The sequence below is a fragment of the Eupeodes corollae genome, chromosome 3, assembly GCF_945859685.1.
Source record: "Eupeodes corollae chromosome 3, idEupCoro1.1, whole genome shotgun sequence".
Taxonomy (NCBI): Eukaryota; Metazoa; Arthropoda; class Insecta; order Diptera; family Syrphidae; genus Eupeodes; species Eupeodes corollae.
The window spans coordinates 11,960,388-11,985,777 of record NC_079149.1 but is presented as its reverse complement, the minus strand read 5'-3'; the positions used below and the strand labels follow the sequence as shown (position 1 = coordinate 11,985,777).

At 31.3% G+C, this 25,390-nt stretch overlaps 1 protein-coding gene across 5 annotated transcripts in view; it reads left to right on the top strand.

Annotated features, from left to right (window-relative positions):
- The window catches only part of LOC129951364 (MAGUK p55 subfamily member 7), a 47,466-nt gene that overhangs the window by 18,225 nt on the left and 3,851 nt on the right, over positions 1-25,390 (top strand). For 3 of the 5 annotated variants that reach the window (XM_056063473.1, XM_056063472.1, XM_056063475.1), the window contains 5 exons: positions 3,260-3,338; positions 17,864-18,045; positions 18,141-18,236; positions 18,391-18,522; positions 21,409-21,438. In XM_056063473.1, coding sequence (XP_055919448.1) covers positions 3,296-3,338; positions 17,864-18,045; positions 18,141-18,236; positions 18,391-18,522; positions 21,409-21,438 — 483 coding nt within the window. In that variant the 5' untranslated portion in view covers positions 3,260-3,295. The remainder of the gene's footprint in view (positions 1-3,259; positions 3,339-17,863; positions 18,046-18,140; positions 18,237-18,390; positions 18,523-21,408; positions 21,439-25,390) is intronic. The other 2 variants (XM_056063474.1, XM_056063476.1) reach the window with 1 other exon arrangement.

The window sequence follows — 25,390 nt, the reverse complement described above, 5'->3', positions numbered from 1 at the left end:
ATTCTCATTTTTGTCTTGGGAAGAAAAAGCAAACAGAAACTGTCACTTGACCCATCATCGGAAGTTCACCATAAAAAATTTCCTGCAAAACCAATTGTTGAAAAATAAAAGACAAATCGAATTACTGTCTTCTGATGACAGTTTTGCTGACACTTTGCTTCAATGCAAAGTAAATAAAAAATAATAATCCAAATTTAAACAAAAAACAAAAATACGAAAAAAGTTTCCGATGTCAATAAAAATGTTTTGTTGTGCTTTTATTACTATTTCTTCGTTTAATATTCGTTTACATACATTGCATATTCCTAATATTTTATATAATGTATAAGTAGGTACATATTTTGTAAATATAATATATTATATAGGTATGTCTGCTAATGTACAAAAGTATTTTAAAGTTACTTAAAATATCATTTTGAAGTAGCTCAAATGAACAAAGTCAACAAATATACAATCGAGCCCGGTTAAATTAGACTGGAACAAAGGCTTTAAGAACATACACAATTATTACGCTGAATGAAATTACCGTAATTATAGTCTCGGAAAAAAAATACAAAAAATGGCCTAAGTTCGAGAGAAATCTGGCAAAGCCGCATTTTGGTTTAAAGCTCCATTTATACGTCCTTAACACTCCCTTCAAAGTAATATTTTTGGAACGGAGCAAAACAATGTGGGGGGTTGGAAAAGAGCCCATATACACTTGTTTGCAAGTTATTCTATACATTTGTTTTTTAAATGTTTTAAGTTGTCTTCGAAGTGATTATCTAATTAGCTTAAACTATTACAATTTCTGCAAACAAACGTTTTTGAAAATCCCATCTTTTTATTTTGACTTTTCTAAGGAAAAACTTTAATATTTCAAAAACCACGTCATTTACAATATTTGGGTTTCTAAACTAATTTTTAGGCAGAAAATAACAACATAAAACGCTAAAATCTTGTTTGTTAAACAATTATGACTTTCGTTATTTGAATAATAAATTTACTGTCTTATTGTCTTATCTATTTCAATTTTTTTTGAATTTGCCACAAAGTTGTCGTCACAACAAAAGTTCTATAAACGATATGTCGAAATGTATCTTACTTTATTTGGCAAAGTTGAACCAGTAATCCAGTCTTCTTATTTAATTTTAAAATTGTGACAAAACTGAAATTTTTTTCAAAGATGTTAACTTATTAGAAGTTACAATATCAATATACATCAGATTATTTTTCAAAACCTTACAGTTTCTTACTTGATTTGATTTTAAATCTTTTCATAAGAAGATATTGTTATCGGTCCAATGTGTAGAGTTGAAACTTCTAACATTTCACGACGTTTCAAGGTCTCTAGCAACTAAATTACACATTTTTCGAGAGATGTCTGTAATTGGGTAGTTACGTACGTTTGAAGACCGTACGTTCGGAATAGCACTTTTCGCTGTCAATATCTCAAGAACCAGTAAAGATATCGACTTCAAATAAAATTCGTTTAGAGATAATAACATCGAGAGATGCAGAGAGAACTTCCAAAAAAATTAAATTAAGTTTTTTTTCTTACCATCGCAATTTACAAAAAAAGTGAACCCGAATATTTTCCGAACCAATAACGTAAGCGACTTACATATATAAAATGTTATATCATATAATGTGAAGTGATAAAATAAGAATAATTTCGATTCAGTTAATATTTTTTTTATAATTCTAAAAAACTTTTAAAATATTTGGCCACTTCAAACGTATTATGAACGAAAAACAGGGAAACGAAAGCTCCAGACTAATTTTATACAACGAAAAATAAAGTTTTTGAAATTCCGCAACGTTTTCAGAAAAAATGAATCAAAGGGTTTTTTTACAAATAATGAAAACCTAAAATACACTACTAAAACTTGGTAAACATTGATTTTCGACTTAAATATCTTGGCCAAAAAATTAAAGATATTAGCTTTAAACTGATTCCATCTCAAGAAAATACTGTTTCAAATTATAGTATTTTTATTTTTATAAAAATGTTTTATTTTTATAAAAATTCAAATGTAAGATTTTTTTATAAAGATCAAGATCTACACAAAATTGGTAAAAATTAATGCTCGATTCTCGATGTCTTGAAGGTATTGACTTAAAAATGATTTTATTCTGTACTAAATGTTGTGGTTATCGTAAGATTATGGTTTTAAAAAAATAAAATCTGCGTTTTGTTATATAAGAAATACAATTTAAAAAAAAAAGTTCTTGAAATTGGTTAAAATTGGTTTTCTACTAAAAATCTGAGGAAGAAAAACGAATTAACTTAATTAACTAAATAGTTTTACGTAATTTTTTTAGATCTTCAATTGACAATTTTTTTTACAAAACACGAAACAAAAACAACAAGAAACTGACAAGAAATGGTTTTTGACTCTCGAATTATAAAAAACAAAGAAGTAAAAATTTGTTATTAAAATTTTGTTAAAGTTTAAAACAAAATCAACAAATTAGCACTCATAAGGGGCGTATCCCAGCCTCTTTTTCTTCATTCTCAAATGTTTGAACTTTAAGTTTTAACTAAACTGTATAGTATACATATTTTTCAAGACACTTTTCCTTTCCATAATTATGTCTCCATTAACAAACCGTTTAAGAAACTTTATGCTAAGAAATGAAAAGTATTTAACTGGCATCAACTGTAGATTTTTGAATGTTTTGTTTGAAAGTATAATAATTTTTTTGTGTAGGAATGCTGACGCCCAAAGAACAATCAACCATAAAATAATACGAGTATTCAGAATATACATACCTTCATATATAAATGTATGTTATGTATGTATGAAGGCACTTGAGACATTTCTCGTTAAAAAATCTAAAGTAAAGATAGAAGGATAGATATGTACCCAAAGGTACATATGTATGTAGGTATATCAGATATTAAATGAACATTTAGTCAGTATATCTTAAAAATTTGAATTTATTTTACATTATTTAATAAAAAAAAATACAAAACACCCAAAAGAAAAAGAATTCTTAAGATGCGTATAATATGTAGGTCAGTTATGACCTAAAATAATGCTCTTTAGTTTAAGGAATCAAAACAAAATCTTTATTAAGTTTTCTTAGGATGTACTCGTATCTACAGGAGATCGTTTTAATTAAAATTTGTATCTAATTTGGAAATGTAAGAATATTTTATAATATAAGACTTATTTATTTTTAAGTTTAATTAATTAGAAATAAGTATTTACTCATGTTTGTTATATTGTATTCTTCTTATATTTTATATTTGTTTTTCTTTTTTTGTTTGCAGTAATTTAAAATTCATCTTGAAGTTGTCTTACGAAGGATGACAGCTGAAGTTATGGCTGCCGACGCAAATCGGGACCCAGGTGAGTAAATTAAATTGTATGTTTTACTTTTATGGATGTACTTATGTATAACCCACCTACCTTCTAAGTGGGTTTAAAGTAAAAGGAAAATTGCCTTTTGGGGAAGGATAATACCGGATTTAAACGACTGACAAAAAGCTATTTTTTGCTGTCATATTTAAGTATTTCTTGACATATTTTTGTGTTAGGGGAATAATGGGTTCAACATAAAAGGAATACATACAGGTGCGTTTAAATTAGGCATAAGAAGAGTAACATCCAATGCTTAGGGCTTAAACAAAAATAAAAACGTATATTTAATTGAAATCAAATTGTGCTCTTTTTTGGGGTTGTCAAAACATATCCCACTTCAATTTATGTAGTTTTTATGACAGCTTTAATATTTATTAAATTTTAATTTTGTAAGAGAGGTAAATTAAACAGAGGACACATTTTGTTATAAGGAAATTACTCGAGTTAAAGTTATTTTTGTGTCAAATAAGTAAAAAGTTCTTTTTAACTTTCCTTTTGAAGTTATTGTAACTGCCATATCTCAAGAACCCGCAGAGATATCTACTTAAAATAAGTCTATTATCTATACAGCAAAAACTTTCCAAAAATTCAGCAGGTGTTTTTTTTATGAATTACTCACTTAAATGTGGCTCTTTAATCCATGACATGCGTCTCCAACCAATTCGGTCTCTAGCTATTTATCTTCAGTTTCGCACGCGAAGTTGGTAGAGTTAATTTCTCACTTGGGTGCGCCACCTGAGTCGCGGTTTTTCTCAACTGCGTCTTCCCTCTGGAATAAACTCGAAGACCTTCTGGACTGAAACGTCTAAGTCTAAGAAATCTAAGTCATTGGACTTTTATTCATTTGACTAGACCAGTGTTTGCTGTACAGTCCGTATAGTTGTATTTTCTCCTCCTTTCTCCTTCTATGCAGATGGGACCGAAAATCACCCAAATAATTTTTCTCTGGAAGCATCCTAAAACGATCTTACCTTTCCTTGACAAGGTCCAAACCACAGCTCTATAAATGAGAACAGAAATGCAGACTTTATATGCTCGAGAAATGACTTTACTACCCAATTGCTTTCAAAGTCCGAGCAATTCAGCGCTGTTGTCGTTGTCTGCATACATAGCGGTGACTAGGTAGACAAAGTCCTTAACTACTTTAAAGTAATAGCTGACCATGGTGACGTTTTCTCCAAGACATTGTCGTTCAATGGACTTTCTCGATGACACCATACACTGTGACCATACTATACTCTCCAGAACGATGATGATGAAGTCACACATAATAGGGCAAAAAGAATTTAAAGATGAAATGTTTGACTGTTAACAATCGAATTGTTATTTCCTGAACACAGTTTAATATAAAAAATATGATTTAAAATCTTGAAAAACGTATATAAAAATAAACCAACATGGTGTTGAAATATGCGTTTCGCCCCGATGTAATGGTTGGGCTTATCAGAAGATGACTATTACATCTTGTCTTGACGCATATTTTCTCGAATAAATCGAGAATCCATATAATATGAGCTATGTACATAAAGCTACTGTGAATTATATGGTTGCTATAAGTTTTCAGAGAATTTAAACCGCCAATGGACACCCTGGTCTGTGAGACCGGGTGTGCGAAAAAATACGAATAACTTTCTTGTCCGTTATTGCTTTTTGTTGAATTAGAATGTGTGTTTTGTAATAAAAGAGTTTCTGTTGATTTAATATCATTGTTTCATTTTCAAAAAAAAAACACAAAATATTAATAACACATTTCGAAAAATCTTCATTTGAAAAACACAAATTTGCCTCACCAATGGCGGGTTAATAAGCGATGTTAAGCGAAGATGGCTCTATTATTGGAACTTTCTTCTTCATCGCCTGCTGCTTTGAATAATTCGGCAGCGATGCCGTTAATTCCTACAGCTTTATTGGACAATTTAAAAGAAAGAAGTCAAAATTTCTGAACCAATAACGTTATCGACAGCAATTAAATTTTATATTCCACAATGAAACGTGAATAAATTAATATCAACTTATATAAAAATACTGAAACAAAATAATTACTTACTTACTTAAGGTGGCGCTACAGTCCGGGGCGGACCTGGGCCTCAACCAACAAGCGTCTCCAGCCAGCTCGGTCCCTAGCTAGCTGTCTCCAGTTTCGCACGCCAAGTTGGTTGAGGTCCTCTCCCACCTGGGTGCGCCACCTGAGTCGCGGTCTTCCTCTACTGCGCCGTCCCTCGGGATTGGATTCGAAGACCTTCCGGGCTGGAGCGTTGATGTCCATCCGCTCTACATGACCTAGCCATCTAAGCCGTTGGACTTTGATTCTGCTAACTAGGTCAGTGTCGCTGTACAACCCGTACAGCTCGTCGTTATATCTTCTCCTCCATTCTCCATCTATGCGTACGGGACCAAAAAATCGCCCGAAGAATTTTTCTCTCAAAGCATCCTAAGACGCTCTCATCTTTCTTTGACAGGGTCCAGGCCTCAGCGCCATAAATGAGAACCGGGATGATGAGTGTCTTATAGATGGTGATTTTACATGCTCGAGAGAGGACTTTACTTCTCAATTGCCTTCTAAGTCCAAAGAAGCAGCGATTTGCCAGAGTTATTCTTCGTTTGATTTCAGCGCTGGTGTCGTTGTCTGCATTAATAGCGGTGCCTAGGTAGACAAAGTCCTTAACTACCTCAAAGTTATAGCTGTCCATGGTGACGTTTTGTCCAAGACGTCGTCGTCGTTCAGTGTCCTTTTTTGATGACAGCATATACTTGGTCTTGCCCTCATTGACCACTAAACCCATCTTCTTCGCTTCCGTCGCAATGCTCAAAAACGCTCCACTGACATCACGCTTTGATCTTCCAATTATGTCAATATCATCTGCGTATCCGAGTAATTGGATGGATCTTTGGAAGATTGTGCCTCTAGTGTTGACGATTGAGTTTTGCACAATTCTTTCCAGAACGATGTTGAAGAAGTCGCATGACAGTGCATCGCCTTGTCTAAAACCTTTTTTGACATCAAATGCATCGGTAAGATCTTTTCCGACCTTGATAGAGCAGCGTGCATTCTCCATCGTCATTCTGCACAAACGGATAAGTTTGACAGGGATGCCAAAACTAGACATTGCTCGGTAGAGCTCTTCCCTATAGATGCTGTCATACGCGGCTTTAAAATCGATAAAGAGATGGTGGGTATCGATTTGAAGCTCCTGGGTTTTTTCCAAGATCTGCCGTAGTGTGAATATTTGGTCGATAGTGGACTTTCCTGGTCTGAAGCCACACTGATAAGGACCAATCAGGTTGTTGACGAATGGCTTCAGACGTTCACATAATACGGCAGAGAGGATCTTATACGCAATGTTAAGGAGACTGATGCCTCTGTAGTTGGCGCAGTTTAGAGGGTCTCCTTTCTTATGTATCGGGCACACTATGCTGAGATTCCACTCATCAGGCATGCTTTCTTCCGACCAAATTTTGCAGATGAGTTGGTGCATGCTCCCTACCAAGTCATCGCCTGCTGCTTTGAATAGTTCGGCGGTGATGCCGTCAGCTCCAGCAGCTTTGTTTGACTTAAGTTTAGATATAGCTATCTTCACTTCGTCAAGGTCGGGTAGGCGGAATTGTTGATCTGCGTCGCCGAGGTTGAGTGGTTCTATCTCCCTTACAGCGGAGTTCGGTTCGTCATCGCCGTTATATAATTTGGAGAAGTGATCTTTCCATATTCTCAGCATCGACTGTGGTTCTACTACGATGTTCCCTTGATCGTCTTTACAGGCTTCGGTTCGCGGCTGGTACCCTTGGGAGGTTTTTTTTACCTTTTGGTAAAATTTACGAACCTCATTCCTGTTGTGACATCCCTCTATCTCCTCGATCGCGCGCTTCTCATGCTCTCTTTTTTTCCGTCTAAGAAGCCGGTGTTCCTCTCTCCTCCTCTGCTCGTAGAGCTCGCGAGCAGCTCTAGTCCTTTTGTGCAGCGCCGTTTTGTATGCCTCTTGTTTCGCTGCGTGCGCTTGCCGGCATTCGTCGTCAAACCAGGGGTTTCGCTGTGGTGGCCGTGTGAAACCTAGCACTTCAGAGGCGGCATCTCTGATGGCTGCAAGGCAATGTTGCCACTGGTTTTCAATGCTTAATGCAGGAAGCATAGGACTCCTTAGGAGGTTCCTAGAGACTCGATCGGAAAAGGACATGGCAGTCTCTTGCGATTGTAGCCGTCTAACGTCGAATCTTCTCACAGTACTTCCTTGTTTTGGCTTGGATCGGGATATCCGTAGCCGTACCTTGGCTACAACGAGGTAGTGGTCCGAGTCAATGTTGGCCTCTCGGAATGTTCGGATATCCTGGATACTGGAGAAGTGTCGTGCGTCGATCGCAATGTGGTCAATCTGGTTGACGGTTGATTGATCAGGAGATTTCCATGTCCCCTTGTGGATATTAAGATGCGTGAACTGCGTACTAGCTACCAGAACGTCTCGCCCCGCAGCGAAATCGACCAGCCTGAATCCGTTGTCGGAGGTGGTGTCGTGCAGGCTGTATCTCCCGATTATGCCACCAAAGATGTCTTCTCTTCCTAGCTTGGCATTAAAATCTCCTAAGACAATTTTAATGTCATAGCCAGGGCACTGCTCATATGTCTTGTCCAAGAGCTCGAAGAACATATCTTTGGTGTCTTCATCTTTCTCCTCTGTTGGGGCATGCGCGCATATTAGGCTTATGTTGGCGAATTTAGCCTTGATGCGGAGTGTCGTGATGCGCTCGCTCACACTGTTGAAACTCAAGACTTTTTGCCTGAGCCTAGTTCCAACAACAAATCCACACCCAAATAGACGCTGTCTTTGTTCTCGGTAGCAGTCGCCGTAGTAGATATCGCAGTCTTTTAGTTTGCGTTTACCCGGTCCATCCCATCGCACTTCTTGGATGGCTGTAATATCTGCCTTGCAGCAGTTTAGGGCTTCCGCTAATTGTTCGGCTGCACGTGGTATGTTAAGGGACCTAACATTCCACGTACATATCCGAAGTTCGTTGTCCTTATTTCGTTTGCGTGGGTTGTCAACAGTGAATCCGTCCGTATCCGAGGCTTGTTGTTGCTTCGAAACTATGATGCTTTTACGTGGCCAGGAAGTCACCCCGACGGCACAACCCCCAACCTGGAGGGCCAGATCCTTAGTATAACTCCAAGGAAGGGGAGCCGGATGAACCGCTCCTTATAGGCCTGGGCTCCGAATACGTCGAAGAAGCCCTATAAGGTGTTCACTAAGTAGTTCGACCTTACTGGAACTGTAGACGCCACCGTTGATTCTATCTCGAGAATTCGTCCGCTGCCGCCTGGATAAGGAGAGGTGCCTTAGTGGAAACACCTCTCCCCCCCTCTCTCGTTTGCTGCCCCCAACAACTTTCCACTGGGGTTGGAACCCAATCTCCAGTTGAGGTACTAGGCACCCGATGTTCACCGCGGGGAGGTGAGAGTAGGAGTTGATAGACAGAGGTGGGTTTTGAGAAAAACCTGTGGACGCTTGTGTCCTCTTGAATGCACATGTCTACCATTTGAACATCGAAACAAAATAATTGTCATCCAGAAAATATATCCTTGGAATAATGAATGCAGCTAGGAAGAATGTTTTTGACATCTAATTAATTGTATACTTATCCAAAACTTAACAAAAGTGTAAAAAAATATTCTTCTAACAAATTATTTGAAACCGATTTTCGACCTAAATATCCAGAGAAATAAATATTTCGGCTTCAAACTTCTTTCATTTTACATTTATAAAGGTAAAATTTCTTCTACAATCCAATTGACATTATCTTTAACATAATAATAAAGTCTTAACAAATTTATGACTAAATCGATTTTTTTAAAGTTGTTTAAATGACAGTTCTGCTTACAGAAAATATCATTTGCAATTCTTAAGAAAACCAATTCCAACGTATTTTTGACTATATTTTGACATTATCAAACTACAGTATCAATTCCTTGGCGTTGGGCAAAAAGGTCTTAAGTCAGAAATTGGTCGCGTAGGCTCAATGAACTTAAGACGCCAATGTCAAAAGAAATGCATTTTGTATGTCTTATTGCCTAAAGACAAAATTAATAAGATATTTAACAGTTGTTCTAGACTCAAATTGATAATATTAATCGAAAGAAACAAAAAAGCCGGTATACCAAATCAAAAACCCAAAGTGCAATTTTTTGACTTAAAACCTTTGTACCTAATGCCAAAGAATTGAAAATCCCCTTAGCTAAGCCGTGAAATAAAGTTAAAGATGTCGTTCTGCATTTCCTTTTTTCTTGTGTCAAAAAATTAACATTGAAAACCCATTTTGACCAAAGTGATTGTCATTTTAAACAAGGACGTAACTTCATAATAAAGTTCTTGCAAACAAAATTGAAATTCAACTGAAACCTCAAAACATCACATACGCATTTCAACTAAATTTTCATCCTTACAGAAGTACACTCTGACATTATATCTGGTTATTTTCAAGTACACCGATTTACAAAATACACAATGTTCAGCACACATGGTGTTGAAATACAAATTATAATATTAATATATCATCGATATTATGGCCGACATTCAAGAACTGAATGCGTATACAATTTCTTAAACAGTTACAAATCTGTTTTTGAAAATTTTAAAATATTTCTTTAAAATGCAGAAACAGCAACAGGCTATACAGTTAGAAATGCTTTTAGCTTATAAATACCATGAAATAAGAAAGTTCAATATTTCAAGAATAAGACAAATTAAACAAAAAAAACAAATTCTAAAAATAAAAATTAAAAAATTAAATGCAGACATGACTTATGTTCGTGAAATATTATTCAAGAAATCGTGTAGACTTAAATTAATTGTTTGTCTGTCTGTCTGGCAACCGGTGGCGTTATTTATTTATTTATTTTTTGGTTTGCCTGAAAGCAGATATACAGTTTTTGTCAAATAATTAAGCCGCTGAAGTTATAGCTATCTTTTGCAAGTTAAATTAATTGGGCAGGTTCAATTAAAAGAGGATTAATGAGCTTTGAGAATTATTGGTTATAAAGGGTGTCCCAAAATTAACGCAAGATTTGAATTTGCCGCCATTTGTGCAGTGAAGGGTTGGCAACTCTGAAAAAAAAAGCAATTTGACAGCTAACAGTATAGGGCTATTAAAAATGGAGCGTTACACGATAGAACAACGTGTCTTCATTATTAAAGAATATTTCAAAAATAGTGAAAGCTTGGCGGCTGCAGTTCGAAAATTTCATACAAAATTTGGTCGGAATAGTGTTTTAACTTTGTCAACTGTGAAGAGATTAATTGAAAAATTCATTGAGACTGGATCCGTTGGAGACGCCAAACAAACTGGTCGTCAAAAAACAAGCCGTTCAAATGTAATTGTCGAAGCAGTGCGTGAGAGTGTTGCTGACAATCCAGGAACCTCAATTCGACGTCGTGGACAAGAATTGCTATTTTCAAGAACATGATTTTTAGAGCAAAATCATCCTAAGCGATTAAGCACATTTTCATCTTGATGGCTTTGTCAATCGCCAAATTTGCCGCATTTGGGGTTCGGAGAACCCACATGTGATTGTCGAAAAACAAATGCATCCACAACGCGTGACTGTATGGTGTGGATTTTGGGCTGGAGGCATAATTGGGCCATATTTTTTTGAAAATGATGCTGGTCAAGCAGTGACTGTTACTGGTGCTCGATATCGCGACATGATTACACAGTTCTTTCTGCCAAAATTGGATGATATTGATGTGTCCAATATGTGGTTTCAACAAGACGATGCCACATGTCATACAGACCGTGAAACAATTCAATTACTGCATGAGACATTTCCAGGTTGTGTACTCTCTCGTTTCGGTGATCAAAATTGGCCTCCTAGATCGTGTGATTTAACACCATTAGACTTGTTTTTATGGGGTTATTTGAAATCACAAGTCTATGTCAACAAGCCCACAACCACCCGTGCATTAAAGGAGGAGATTCAACGCTGCATCAACGAAATTCAGCTACATTTATGCAGAATGGTCTTTGGTCATGGAAAATTTCAACAAAAGAGTGCGCATGTGCATGCAAAGCCGTGGAGGCCATTTGTCCGATATGTTATTCCATACATAACCCTATCCTATGTACTTTACGAGTCGATAAAAATATAACTATCAAAAGACTAAAAACGGCGTTTTCTATTTAATTCAAATCTTGCGTTAATTTTGGGTCACCGTTTAAAAACTGCACATTTAAATCACACAAACCGTCATGTTTCATGCCTTTCGTTGTTGTACCAATGTTTTTACAAAAAAATGTCCTGTAGAATTAGCCACTTGGAAACCCCCTCCCCCCTCAAATAATTTAGCCGTAGTGCTCTGGCTACCAGGAATGCACTTCAATTTATTCTTAAGCTTTATTCCAGACATATTAACAAGTATAGAAATTCTTTTTTAAACCGCACATCAAGAATGTGGAATTTGTTCCCTCTAATTAAGTTCTTCAAAACCTTAAGCCCAACATGCACCTTTATTTTCTCCTAAATCCTTCCCTATTTTCCTAGCGCTTCACTGTGTCAAGACGTAAACAATTTAAAGGTTACTAAAAACTCCTTAAATGCCTGTAAATTTTGATGAGTTTCGATGGCCTTCAATAAGTTATAAGTCCAAAATCAGTTTGTCATATCAGATTTTTGAGATATTACTTTTTAAACACACAAAAAAAAGCACGTATAATAATTCATGATACAGGTTTATTTCTGCAAGTTTAAATATTTATAGTATTTCATAACATTTTCGAAAAATCTTCATAAGTTGTTAAATTTCCGTTCTGTCCTTCACACATTTTAAAGAAATGCTGAACCTTCCTTTAATGCTTTAACATTTTTAAACTAGTAGAAGACAAAACAGTTTGGTTATTTTTGTAAGAAATTCATCACATCAATTTTTTTAAATAAGTATATTCAAAAAATATTTAGAAAATTTTCAATTTAAGCAGATTCAAAATAACACTAAAAACAAATATTTTTGTTTGTTTTCTGGTTTAATTATATGACCACAAGTGTGTGTATAATTATTTTGTGGTTTTTGAAATGAAACTTTCAACACAAACAAAAATATGGTACAGTGTGTTTATCTTGTAACTATGTGCATAGTTTTTGAAATTCTTTAACCAGAGGGATAAGAATTCGTGTCGTTTGTTCTTATTTGTTTTGTTTTTTAGGATTTAAAATCTGGTGGTTTTGTACAAATTAAAAACAATCTTTTTTAAATAAGGAAGGAGAAAAATATCTAAAATAGTCATTTCAGAGTTTGAACAAGATGTTTCGAAAAAATGTTTGTCCTGTAAAAGTAAAACAAAGGTTGAAATATTAGGTTCGTTGTTTTAAATCTAAGGTGGTTAACAAAGAGCTAAACAATTTTATGTACAATTATGACATTTTCAAATTTAAATGGAAGAATTTTATCACCGTAAATCCTTTAAAATTGTTAAATTAAATGGATAAAGAAATCAAGATCAAAAAAGAATCCATACACAATTATCTCAGGCTTAAGGATGTCGTTTTTGTGTGTAGACAGATGATAGAATCTGAAACCAATAACATTTTTGCCTTGAGCATAATTTTCCGCTTCTAACATTTTTCCTTACATTTTATTTTATTTAAATGGATTTGGAAAAAAAATAACACCAACTCATTTCATTTCTCTTTCTTTTTATATTCCATATCCATAGGCCTTGAAAAAAAGGAAATGAAAAATCCACATTTCGTATTCATCATTTATGGAACTAAAAAGTGCATTATCTTTTACATATCTACATTTATACATACATACATATGTTTGTGTGTATATCATTAAGGATATTTCTTTTTTATCCTCACTTTCCATTTCATTCAATGTTTAATTTTTTATCCCTCTAGGATACACATAAGTATATATACCTTTTTATTTATAGAAATAAAATTGCTTTGGATTTTCATCTTTATTATTTTTTTTTGCCGTTAAGTGCGATTTAAATGGATCCAAAAAAATGAGGAAAAATTGTCATAAAAGTCAATTAAATTCATTTTTACAAGATGTCCTTATACACATTAGGAGACAAATTTATTGATTTCAACTTTTTCACGAGTGTTCTTGAGAACAAAGTTAGTAAATACTCTCAGTCTTAAAGTTGCTTAAAGTTGCTCGTAAAACTTCTTGTGCCGATAACTCTGAACAACTTTATGTTTTTGTTGTTCACTAATAAAATTTGTCAAATTCTATTTCCGTCCTGAAATTATTTGCATTTAATTTGTTTTAAGTTTTTTTCTTCAAATTACGAAAAAATTTGATTCTCATCCTGTCTTTCGATTTGTCTTGCTTAATACTTTAAACAAAATATTCATTGCAATATTTTGTGTGAGATAAATAATTTAAAGTCAATCTCTCTTTGTTCTCCCAATACTTGAGTCGGAAACCATATTATCTTATCAGGTTTATTTTTGTTTTCGTAGGTTATCCCCTGTTGTTTTTAAAGTTGTCAGTTGCATTTTTCTTAAACATTAACGAAAAATTACCAACAATATTTTGCATATTATAAATTAGTTTGATTTCAAAATCTATTTTTGTGAACGACGTTTTTTGTCGAAAATCAATTTTTACCAATTTTGAGTGCTATTATTCGTAGATTTTATTTAGTTTGAAGCCAAAATCTTCAATTGTCAAAAATTATAATTGAGTCAAAAATTAATTTTTACCAAATTTAAGCAATATTTTTGTTAGGTTTTTATTTTTCGTAAAAAAAACTGTTGATTAGATTTCTCTCAAAATTTTGCCAGATGTCAAAAACGTGATTCTTTATTGCATACAATTTGAGATGACTGTTGTTTTTATCCATTTTTTTAGTTGTAAATAAATACCGTTATTTGAATTTTTTTCAACATTATATCAGCGCATCACGTACGGACATCTCTCTAAAAATATTTTAGTTAGATTAAACGTCGAGAAATAAAATTTTCAATTTGACAAATAACAGTTAAAAATTCTAACATGAATTCAAAGTATTCTTTTAATGCCCTAAAGGTGGTATTTTATATAAGAGTATATGAATGAAAAGAGACAATTCAAGAAATATTAATAAAACAAAGACTTACAGAAAGTTGATCGAAGTTGTGGCGATAAAAAGTACTATTACTGTTCAGGATTACCGTCAATTTGAGTGATCATTTTGGTTTGAAAAGTGAATATTTCATAGAAAAAAGAGGTTGGGATACGACCCACACTGATAACTTCAGATCCCGTCTGTCGATTTGTCTTGCTTACAATTTTGTAGCTTTTCGTGTTGGGTTAAAAAAGTTGTCAGTTGAATTATTCTTACAAATTTTAAAATTACCAACAATATTTTTTATATAAAGAAATAGTTTAGTTTGAAAATTTAGTTTAGCCGAAACAAATTTTTACCAATTTAAGTAGTTTTTTTTAAACTTTTACAAATTGGATGAATGAAATAATTTGAGAGATATCAAGAACAGAACGTCAAATTTTACCAAATTTGAGCACTATTTCTTCTAGATTTTATTTTTTTATAAAAAAAACGGACTGTTCGATTTTTTATAAAAAAAACTACTGAATATCAAAAAAATTTTTTCTGTGAAATAAAAAAAGTTTGAAGACCATACTTTTAATTCTTGAAAAGCTATTTGAGTCGAAAGTAAATTTTAACAATTACTAATTATGTTTTTTTATTAGGTTTTTATTTTTTGTAACAATATTTTTTCAGAGATAAGAGTAGTTTAAAGCCAATATCTATTCTTACCAACTTTTCTTAAATTTTCTTTTAAGTTTTTATTTTTTGTAAAAAAACTGTAAGTTTGATTGTTCTCAAAATTTTACTGAATATTGACAACAATGTTTTTTTAAAAAGATAAAAATAATGTTAAGCCAATATCTAAAATTTTTGAAAAGACACTTGAGCCCAAAACAATTTTTACCAACTTTTATTAATTTTTTTGTTTAGTTTTTTATTTTTGTAAAATAAAAACAGTAATTTCCACTTTTCTCAACATTTTTCAGAATGTTGAAAACAATATTTCTTATAATATGATAAAATAAGTTGGAAGCCGATATCTCAAGCTTTTGAAAAGATATTTGAGTCGAAATTCAATTTTTCCCAACTTTGAGCAATGTTTTTTTTTAGGCTTTTATTTTTTATTAAAAAAAAACTGTCAATTCGATTTTTCTGAAAATTTTTTTTTGATTTGAAAACGTTATTTTTAGTTGCACAAAATTGCTTTGGAGATAAAATCATTTTGTATTCGTAAAATTTTCGAGGTGACAAATTTTTGTCCAGTTATTTTGATTTATAAAAAACCGTTAATTGGATTTTTTCAAAAATGTACTTGTTTGGTATCACGTTACAATAAATAAAATTTAATTCAAGTCTCTAGCGTTTTTGGTTCGTAAGGTATTTAGGGTTAACGAAAATGTTTACCTTTTTTAAATTACTATGGTAAAAAAAACTAGCCACGTAATTTTGAGAGCCCTTTCTGCATCTTTCTGCTTTATTATCTGTATAACAACATTTATTTGAAGTCGATATCTCTTCTGGTTCTTGAGCTACGGACGTACGGACGTACGGACGTACAAACGTACGTACACACGCACGCACAGACATCTTTCTAAAAAACGTCGAGAAATGTCAAAATTTTCAATTGGACAAATGGATCCATTACAATAACTTCCTATGGGAAGTTAAAAAGAGGATAAGATGCGATCCAAATTGATAACTCCCATTCATTTTTCCATAAAATTTGTGAGATTTGAAGTCAATATCATTCTTTGTTTTCTTACGTCTTGAGTCGAAAAACATTTCCTGTCAACTTTTTGTTTTTTTTGTAAGTTTTTAAATTTTGTAAGAAATTGTCGATTAAATTTTTCTAAGAAATTAAGTAAAAGTTAGCAAACAATTATTTGCATATGATAAAATATTATTTTTGTTCGAAAACCAATTTTTCGCAATTCAAGTAGAATTTTTGAAATTTTAATTTCTTATTAACAAAAATTCCGATCGGGTTTTTCTAAGAACATTATCTTACGTTAACAACAAAATTTGTCGAAGTGGTTTTTAAGGTTTTAATTTTTATTGTAAAAAAAACCGTTACTTCGAATTTCGTCAAAATTTCACCTGAATAAAATTATTTTGATGGTAATGTTATTTTTTTCGAGATGACAAATATTTTGTTTCAGTTGTTTTAATTTATACAAAAACCATTAGTACTATATACTTATTTGTATTTAATATAAGCATAAATTGAAGTCACTGGCGTTATTGGTTCCTGAGATATTAGAGATTTAACAACATGTTCACCTTTTTCGATATCCAGATATTCTAAAATTTATTGAATTTTAAAAAATGTTACCAAATGTATCAACAACACTTTGTATAAAATAAAAAAAGTTTAAAGTATGTTTCTATGTTCTCAAAATATTTTAAAATAAATGTGTACCAATTTTTAGCAGCCAAACTTTTTGTTTTTTTTTTTTTGACAGACAAAACTTTCAAATTGATTTTGTTCCAAAAAGTTTACTAGATGCCAAAAACGATGCTTTTCTGGAGGGCGATACCATTATTATTTCGTAAAATATTCGAGGTGACAATTATTTTTGTTCTTCCAGTCTTTTTGTTTTATAAAAAAACTGCCAGTTAAATTTTTTACTCAGACCGAGTCCATATACATTTATAGGACGAAAATCCAAAATTATGATTTGAAGTCTTAACTTTTTAGTAATACAACTTAAAAGGCGCATAGCTTTAGTCGGTTTTTCTCTTACGCTGTCGCAAATAATTTGTCCTTTAATTTTTGTTGACGTTTTAGAAATAAAATGTTGAAAACTTGAGAAATTAAATGGAATTTAACTTTGACATATGGTCTATGAAAAAGTGTATACCGAAAGACGTTGGAAGGTGAATTTTGATTTTTGGGACTATAAAGCTTTCACAATTGGCCATTAAACTGGCCTAAGTGTGTCCTACTCCATCTCTGACAGCCAATTTAACCTAAAGGGACCTTGAAACGTAGAGAAATGTCATAACTTTCATTTTAACAAATCGAACCAATTCCAATAACTTCCAATGTTAAAAATTTCGGCGACAACTTTATTAAGAAAATTTGGGGTTATTTAGCTTTTTTTTTCTTTTGAATTACTTCGAAGTATATCAGCCAAAAATAGAAAATCGTGTAAAGCTGTGGTTGTGCCTTAAATAAACAAAAACTAATTTTATATTTTTTTCGGTTGCTAAAACTACATTATTTTGGAGATATTTAAAATGATTTGCAATTAACGCACTTAAAAAAAGTCACAATTCAAAATACGAGTAACAACCGATATCCAAAAAAAATTTCCATATCATCCTCCATATGTTTTAAGGGACAAATTGATTTATTTTCTAAGAACAAATTACTAGTATTTTTTACAATTTTTTGTAAACTTTAGCCAAAATACAAAAACAAAAATAATCGAATAACATTATATTTCAAAATTAACATAATTCTAATAATTGTTTTCTTCTCATTTCAGCTTTATCCAAATTAGTTTCATCACTTCAAGAAACCGAAACATTATCAAGTGAACAAGAAATAGATTTTCTTAAAACACTTCTGGAATCCAAAGAGCTAAATGCCTTAGTTAATGTTCATAGTAAAGTTGCAAAAGTTTTAAGAGATGATAAATTAGCTCCACTCCTTTCAACTTCAACACAGGTACTAAAGATATTTTGAATTCTTTATAGTATATAAAGTTAAATATTAATACAAAACCACTTATGCAAAAGAAAAATATAAATTTATTATTCCAGGTCCTAATAGAAGTATTAGAACAATTATCTCAACGATGCCATTTATCACCAATTTGTAAAGAAGCATTTTATCTCCTACAAAATCCACATTTGCAGGTGAGTGGCGCTACTGATGGCGACTGTCGTGGCGTGGCGCATTGTAATGAAAAACCATAAAAGCCACAGTCTTATTTCTTCCATTATAATCTAACAAGAATACTAAAACAATACTTCGTCCTTTTTGTATATATTTATTTGTATGTGTATTCAGAGTCTGCTTTGTGCACACGATGCTATCGCCCAAAAGGATTTCTATCCGCACCTGCCCGAGATCCCAGTTGAGATGGACGAAGATGAAGAAACGATTAAAATCGTTCAGTTGGTGAAAAGTAATGAGCCATTGGTAAGTCGGTGCTTATTCCACCATCATCAAGGATATACTCCTTCGTACATATTTTGTATAACTCCTATAGTGTGTTTTATTTTATCTTATATTTCTTTTTATTATTTTTATCGTCCTTTTTTGTTTTTCTTTGGAGTCTCTCAGTTTTCAGAGTCATTCATTCATACAATCATGTTCATAAATTATTTCATGCATTAAATATAAATGACCACTCGTTGAAAGAGAGAGAATGGTAGGACAGAAAAGGCAGGTATAGGACGAGAAAATAAGACAAAGTCCTTCATCCTCCATCCTCCATCAGGTGAAGGAACTTAAATTCAAATGGTGAAAGGATTTACGTACATATACTGGCAGAAGGTAGAGCTAATAGTGTTTGCTTTCTGAGTTTCTTTCTCGGCTTATTTCAGAATTTCGTTAGGTGAGATTGAAGCAATTTGGACGAACGATAGGTGCAGTTTTATGGTCTGTTAAAGGAGAAATGGGCGCTGTGAAGAAAATAAACTACGGTTCACTTAGATAGATCCAGGGATTTTGTATTGAAAATCCCTATAGCTTTCACGAGGAATTCGGGTTATAGGGTCCTATCTTTACATAAAAGAAAACCCTAACCTTAAGCAGGTATTACACGTGGCATGATAGTAAGTGCGTTGAACTATCATTGACAGAGGTCTTGGGTTTAATCCCTGCCTGTGCCATCTAAAGTTTTTTTCATGGGTACAGTCTTTTCCGAGGAATTGTCAAATTCTCCAAGAGTAATTCTTGTCATGAAAAGTGTTTTCTCAAATAAGCCGCTCAGATTCGGCTTAAAACTGTAACTCCCCTCAAACACTGACAATAGTATTCGCCCACAGGAATAGTTGAGAATTGTTGGACTGTTGCACCACCTATTTCGACATTCGAAAAGTGTTTTCATTCAATTTAGGATCCATTAAAACTTCAACTTGGTTCAAAAATTCGGTTCGTTATTATTTTGTTTTGTTAATTTTCAAGCATTTAGAAACCAATCTCTGAGATTATTTGTATGCCAATTTATGACTTAAGGCAGATTTGGTCCAAATCGAAGCTAAAGGGTTAAATCCGAAAGTGCCTAACCAAGTGTACCAGGCTGTAAATTTTACAAAAATCCATAAAAAAGAAGATAAATTGAATTCAATGAAAGCCCAAAAGACGTTAGAATAAAGAAATTGGTATGACTTCAAAGGCTTTTAGCTTTATCACTGTCATGATGATGCTGGTGCTACTTTCCAAAAGAGAGATCTTTTTTAAAATTAGCTTCGTAAATAAGTTTAACATAGAAAATTATATTTTTTTTTGCATCCTATTGTGCAATTTGCTTTTGTTGAAGACTTTGACTTTGAAACTTGATGATGATAGATACTGACTTATCCAATGATAAATTATAAATGTTCTTTTGGAATATTTTTCCATTTTTTCTAACAAACTTTAAGAATTCTTTTTCATACTTTTTTGCAACTTTTTCCACTTTGTCAACTTCATTTTGAAAGAAGTTTCTTGAACTATTATTCCTTTTTCTTAGTGATTTTTTGGACTAACATCTCACCTTCAAGTATCAGTTGCGGATGAATCTAAGTTTTTTAGGTCCTGAAATATAATTTTGCCCTAAAATCAAGTCTTCAAAATATGCCTCTTTTAAAATGTTAAGGGCTTCCAAAAACGGTGTTTTTAAGGTAAATTGTGTGATGACTTTGCAGAGTCCACATTTTAAATTCTAGATACAGTTTAAATCATTTTAGAACATTTCTCAGTTTCTGGAAACGGTCTTTAATTTGAGAGTTTTGGGCAACCTTGTGTTGAATGATTTTTTTGAAAATTGATGGTTTTGAAAATTTTTTTGAGTTAATTCTTAGTGTTTAAAATTAGACCCAAACTTCGAATTTAACTTCATATCGGTTAAAGTTTCAAAAGTAGCCATTTTGAACATTAATATTATATTATTTAATATACTTTAAGTTTATAGATCTTTTAAGACTTATGGACGGCAGGTAAAATATTTTAACTAAATAATAAAAATAGTTACAGAAAGTAGCAGAAAGCTATCATGAATTTAATTGAACACAAACTATTTACTTAAAAAGTACGTGATTGAGTGATTTTAGAATTTCCAATCAAAGCCACCAAAACCCATAAGAAAAGTGCAATTTAATTGCCAGGAAGAAAACCATGCTCAACCATTGTAATCGGCTTTAAATGTTTTACAGAAAACTATCGAAACATTGTTTTTGATGTAGAATTTCATAACATAACTTTTTCCAAATTCTTAAATCGACAAAACTTAGATATCATTTTCGATATCTTAGAAACGTTTTCAATACACAGCTTATTATTGATTTTATAGTAAAGAACAAGTCGTTTCGATGAAGGAGCTTCATTTCTTTTGTATTTCTAAACTCCAATTCTGCTTCCAATGATCAGTCCCAACATTTAAAACATTATTTCAATTAGGAACATTTTCAATGATCGTTCTAACCGACCAATCATTGATTTCAATGATGAAATCAATGATTGGTGTTTTGTTTAGAACACTCACAATTATCATTGTTTCATTTCGCTCTTCACTCACTATTTTATTTCGCCATCAACATATTATATAATCTCTTTTTTTAAAAACCTATTGTATTTCTTATAAATTATACAAAAATAAAATTTAATAACGTAATTTTTATTAAATAATAATAAGTGTGAAAATGTTAAAAATGGATTATTGTGTATCGTTGTTTCTGCTGCTGCTTAACATTGTGATTTCTTTGAAAAACAAAACAAACAAACAAAAATATCAATACATATTTATAAAAAAAAAATTGTATAAATAAATACATACTCAAAACTCAAAACACTTACAAACATAAACATACATATAAAAAAAAGGCAGGAGCACAAAGCGCGGAGCCAATTGTTGTAAGTAATTGTCCTTTCCCCTGCTAAGAAAAATAAAATTGTAAATATTTAATTAATAATTTCTTTTTTAATTCTATGTCACTTTAAATTTTTTTAAAACATAATTTACGAAATTGTTGATGTTTTATTTTGTGAAAAATATAAAAAAATAGTTGTTTTTTCTTGTCAAAAACCTGCACCACAACACCAATACACTTTATTTCATTTCTTTGTCTATTTTTATAAATGTTTATAACAATATTTTATTTGTATGCTTTGATACGTTTCTTACGAATTATTGTTAAAATTAAAATTGATGTAAATATAAATTAAAGCATAAAAGAAACTTTAGAAGGTCTAGAAAAATTAGGTTAACATTTTTTTAAAGTTTTCAATTAGTGCAATTAGTGATAGTATACGAAGCTACAAAAACTTCCGTTTTGCACTTTAAAATTAGAGCACTTAAAACTTATTCTTTACAGAAAATATAAAACATTTTTTTTCGTTTGGATTTCCGTTGTTCGTTTTGTTTTTTTTCCAATTTTCAATTTATTTTCTAAAAAATTTTAATGCCACTGCGAACTACGAAAATATATTCAGTTTTTAACATATGTTTGGATTCAAACACTGCACCGATCAAAGTAAAACGTTGCTGAAAATTTAGGCACTCAATTCTTGGGATTAATTTAACACTTGTAAATTTAACTCGAAACTAAATCAGAAAAATTATTCAGCTATGTAAACAACGTTTGAATTTGTTTTAAAACTTTTATTATTAATTATTTATTATATTTCTCGAAAAATCATACAAACATTTTAAGTACTCCAATATTGCATTTAAGTATTAAAGATATTGACAAATTATTTTTGATTTCCTTCTACTTAAAACTTCAAAAGCGTCAATCTCAATATTCCATTTTTTAAGTTGGCGAGCTCATAACTCGAATATTTTAAACCGATTGACTTAAAATTTTGAATATTTTGATTAAAGCAGCTGTAAGTCCGACCGTAGACACTTAAAGAAAGGAGACGCTTACTTAAGAAGGGAAATCAATTTTTTTTGGCTTAAGATCTTTCAAAAAATATTTTTTTTATCCACATTCACGTTATATCTATGTATCTATTTTTTTTATTATTTATGTTCCGCTTTTAGAAAATTATAGGAAAGACCAGCTTTAAAAACACAAGCTTTTAAAACAAATCTGAAATTTAAAAGTTTTCGTTTTTAGAACAGTTTATACAGTTTTTTGGAGTGTTACCTTTTTTAAATACATTAAGTTTTGTATGTTTGTTACATTCGGAATGAATTTTCTATAGTCAACATTTTTGAAAACATTAAAAACACTGTTATAGAACATATCTGACGTAGCAAATATATTTCTCGAGAAGAAATTTAAATCATTCAAAGCTTACGTCTTTTTTCAGTCCCACAAACAAAACAATACTTTTTAAATGATTAAGAGTTCCGAAATTCAAATCTAACCCTTCAACTTTTTGTTAATACATCATTTTTTAAAATACACTCCTTTTAAAATGCTAAAAAGAATCAAGAGTTTGCTTTTAGGGCTAATTTTAAACTCAAAATATCTCTTATTAATCTCTTCATAAAATTTTTGAGGAAATATAAAATTTGATACTTTCATAGTTCTGAAAAATAAATTTAGGACTAAGTTTTTAGTACTGATTTGGAATCCATACTGTAATTTTTAAATTAATTCCCATAGGAAGTTATTGTGATGGGTACGATTTGTCAAATTGAAAATTTTGAAATTTCTCAACCTATCAAGGTCCCTAGAGTCGAAATAACAGATTTTTAGAAATGCAATTAACGGTTTTTTTTATAAATCAAAAAAACTGAAAAATAAATTGTCACATCTAATTTTACGAATAAAAAACGATTTCATCTCCAAAACAATTTTGTGCAACTGAAAATAACGTTTGATTTTTCTCAAAATCTGGTAAGATTTTGAGAAAAATCAAATTGATAGTTTTTTTATGAAAAAATAAAAACCAAAAAATCATTACTCAAAGTTGGTAAAAACTGAATTACGACTCAAAAATCTTTTCAAAAATTTGAGATTATGGATTTCAACTAGTTTTAACTTTTAAGAAATATTGTTTTCAACATTCTGAACATTTTTTTTAGAGAAATCAAATGGACAGTTTCTTACAATAAATAAAAACGTTAACAAAAAAATTAATAAAAGTGGGCAAAAATTGATTTTCGGCTCAAATATCTTTTCAAAACTTTGAGATATTGGCTTTAAACTCTTTCACCATAATAAAATATTGCTGTCAACATTCAGTAAAATTTTGAGAAAAATCTAATTGACAGTTCGATTAAGGAAAATAAAAAATTTGAAAAAAAATTCTAAAACATGGTAAGAATTTACTTTCGACTCAAATAGCTTTTCAAAAATTAAAAAGAGGTTGGGATGCGACCCACACTGATAACTTCACATCCGTCCGTCGATTTGTCTTGCTTAAAAGTTTGTCTATATTTACTCGTATCAATTAAAAGTAAGTTAAAGCCAATATCTCAAAGTTTTGAAAAGATATTTGAGTGGAAAATCAACTTTTACCAACTTTTATAAATTTTTTTGTTAAGTTTTTTATTTTTTGTAAGAAACTGTCCATTTGATTTCTCTAAAAAAAAATTTCAGAATGTTGAAAACAATATTTCTTAAAAGTTAAAACTAGTTGAAAAGATTTTTGAGTCGTAATTCAGTTTTTACCAACTTTGAGTAATGTTTTTTTTGGATTTTTACTTTTTTATAAAAAAAAACTGTCAATTCGACTTTTCTCCACATTTTTCAGAATGTTGAAAACAATATTTCTTATACGATAAAATAAGTTTGAAGCCTAAATTTCAAGGTTTTGAAAAGATATTTGAATCGATATTCAATTTTTACCAACTTTGAGTAATGTTTTTTTTAGAATTTTCTCAACATTTTATCAGAGTCAAAAACATTATTCTTCGTTGCATAAAATTGTTATAGAGATGAAATCATATTTCAGTCGTAAAATTTTGGAGGTGACAAATTTTTTTTTTTTCAGTTTTATTGATTTAAAAAAAAAGGCGTTAAATGGATTTTTTTCAAAAAATATACCTGTTTGGTATCACGTTACAATATATTATATACAATTTAATTCAAGTCTCTAGCGTTTTTGGTTCGTAAGATATTTAAGGTTAACCAAAATTTTCACCTTTTTTAAAAAAAACCACCCACGCAATTTTCTTGAGAGCTCTTTCTGCATCTTTCTGCCTTATTATCTGTATAACAACATTTATTTGAAATTGATATCTCTTCTGGTTCTTGAGCTATGGACGACGAAAAAAACGTCGCGAACGTACGGACCTAAAAAAAAAATGTATAAAAGGTGGTAAAAATTGATTTTCGACTCAAATATCTTTTCAAAACTTTAAAATATTGGCTTTTATTTACTTTTATCTTTCAAAACATCTTGTTGTCAACATTCATTTAAAGTTTGAAAAAAAATCGATTTGACAGTTTTTGTACAATAAATTAAAAACCGAAAAAAAAATTAACAAAAGTTCGTAAAAAATGATTTTCGACTCAAATATCTTTTAAAAACTTTGAGATAATAGATTCTAACTAATTTTTTCTTATAAGAAATATTGTTTTCAACATTTGGTAAAATTTTTAAGAAATTCGAATTGACAGTTTTTTTACAAAAAAATAAAACTCTAAAAAAAAACAATACCTACTAAAACTTGGTAAAAATTTACTTTCGGCTCAAATAGGTTTTCAAAAATTAAAAATATTGGCTTCAAACTTATTTTATTTCAGAGAAAATATTGTTTCTATATTCAGTAATTTTTATATAAAAATCCAACAGTCCGTTTTTTTCATAAAAAATAAAATCTCCAAAAAATAGTGCGCAAATTTGGTAAAAGTACATATAGACAAACTTTTAAGCAAGACAAATCGACAGACGGGATTGGAAGTTA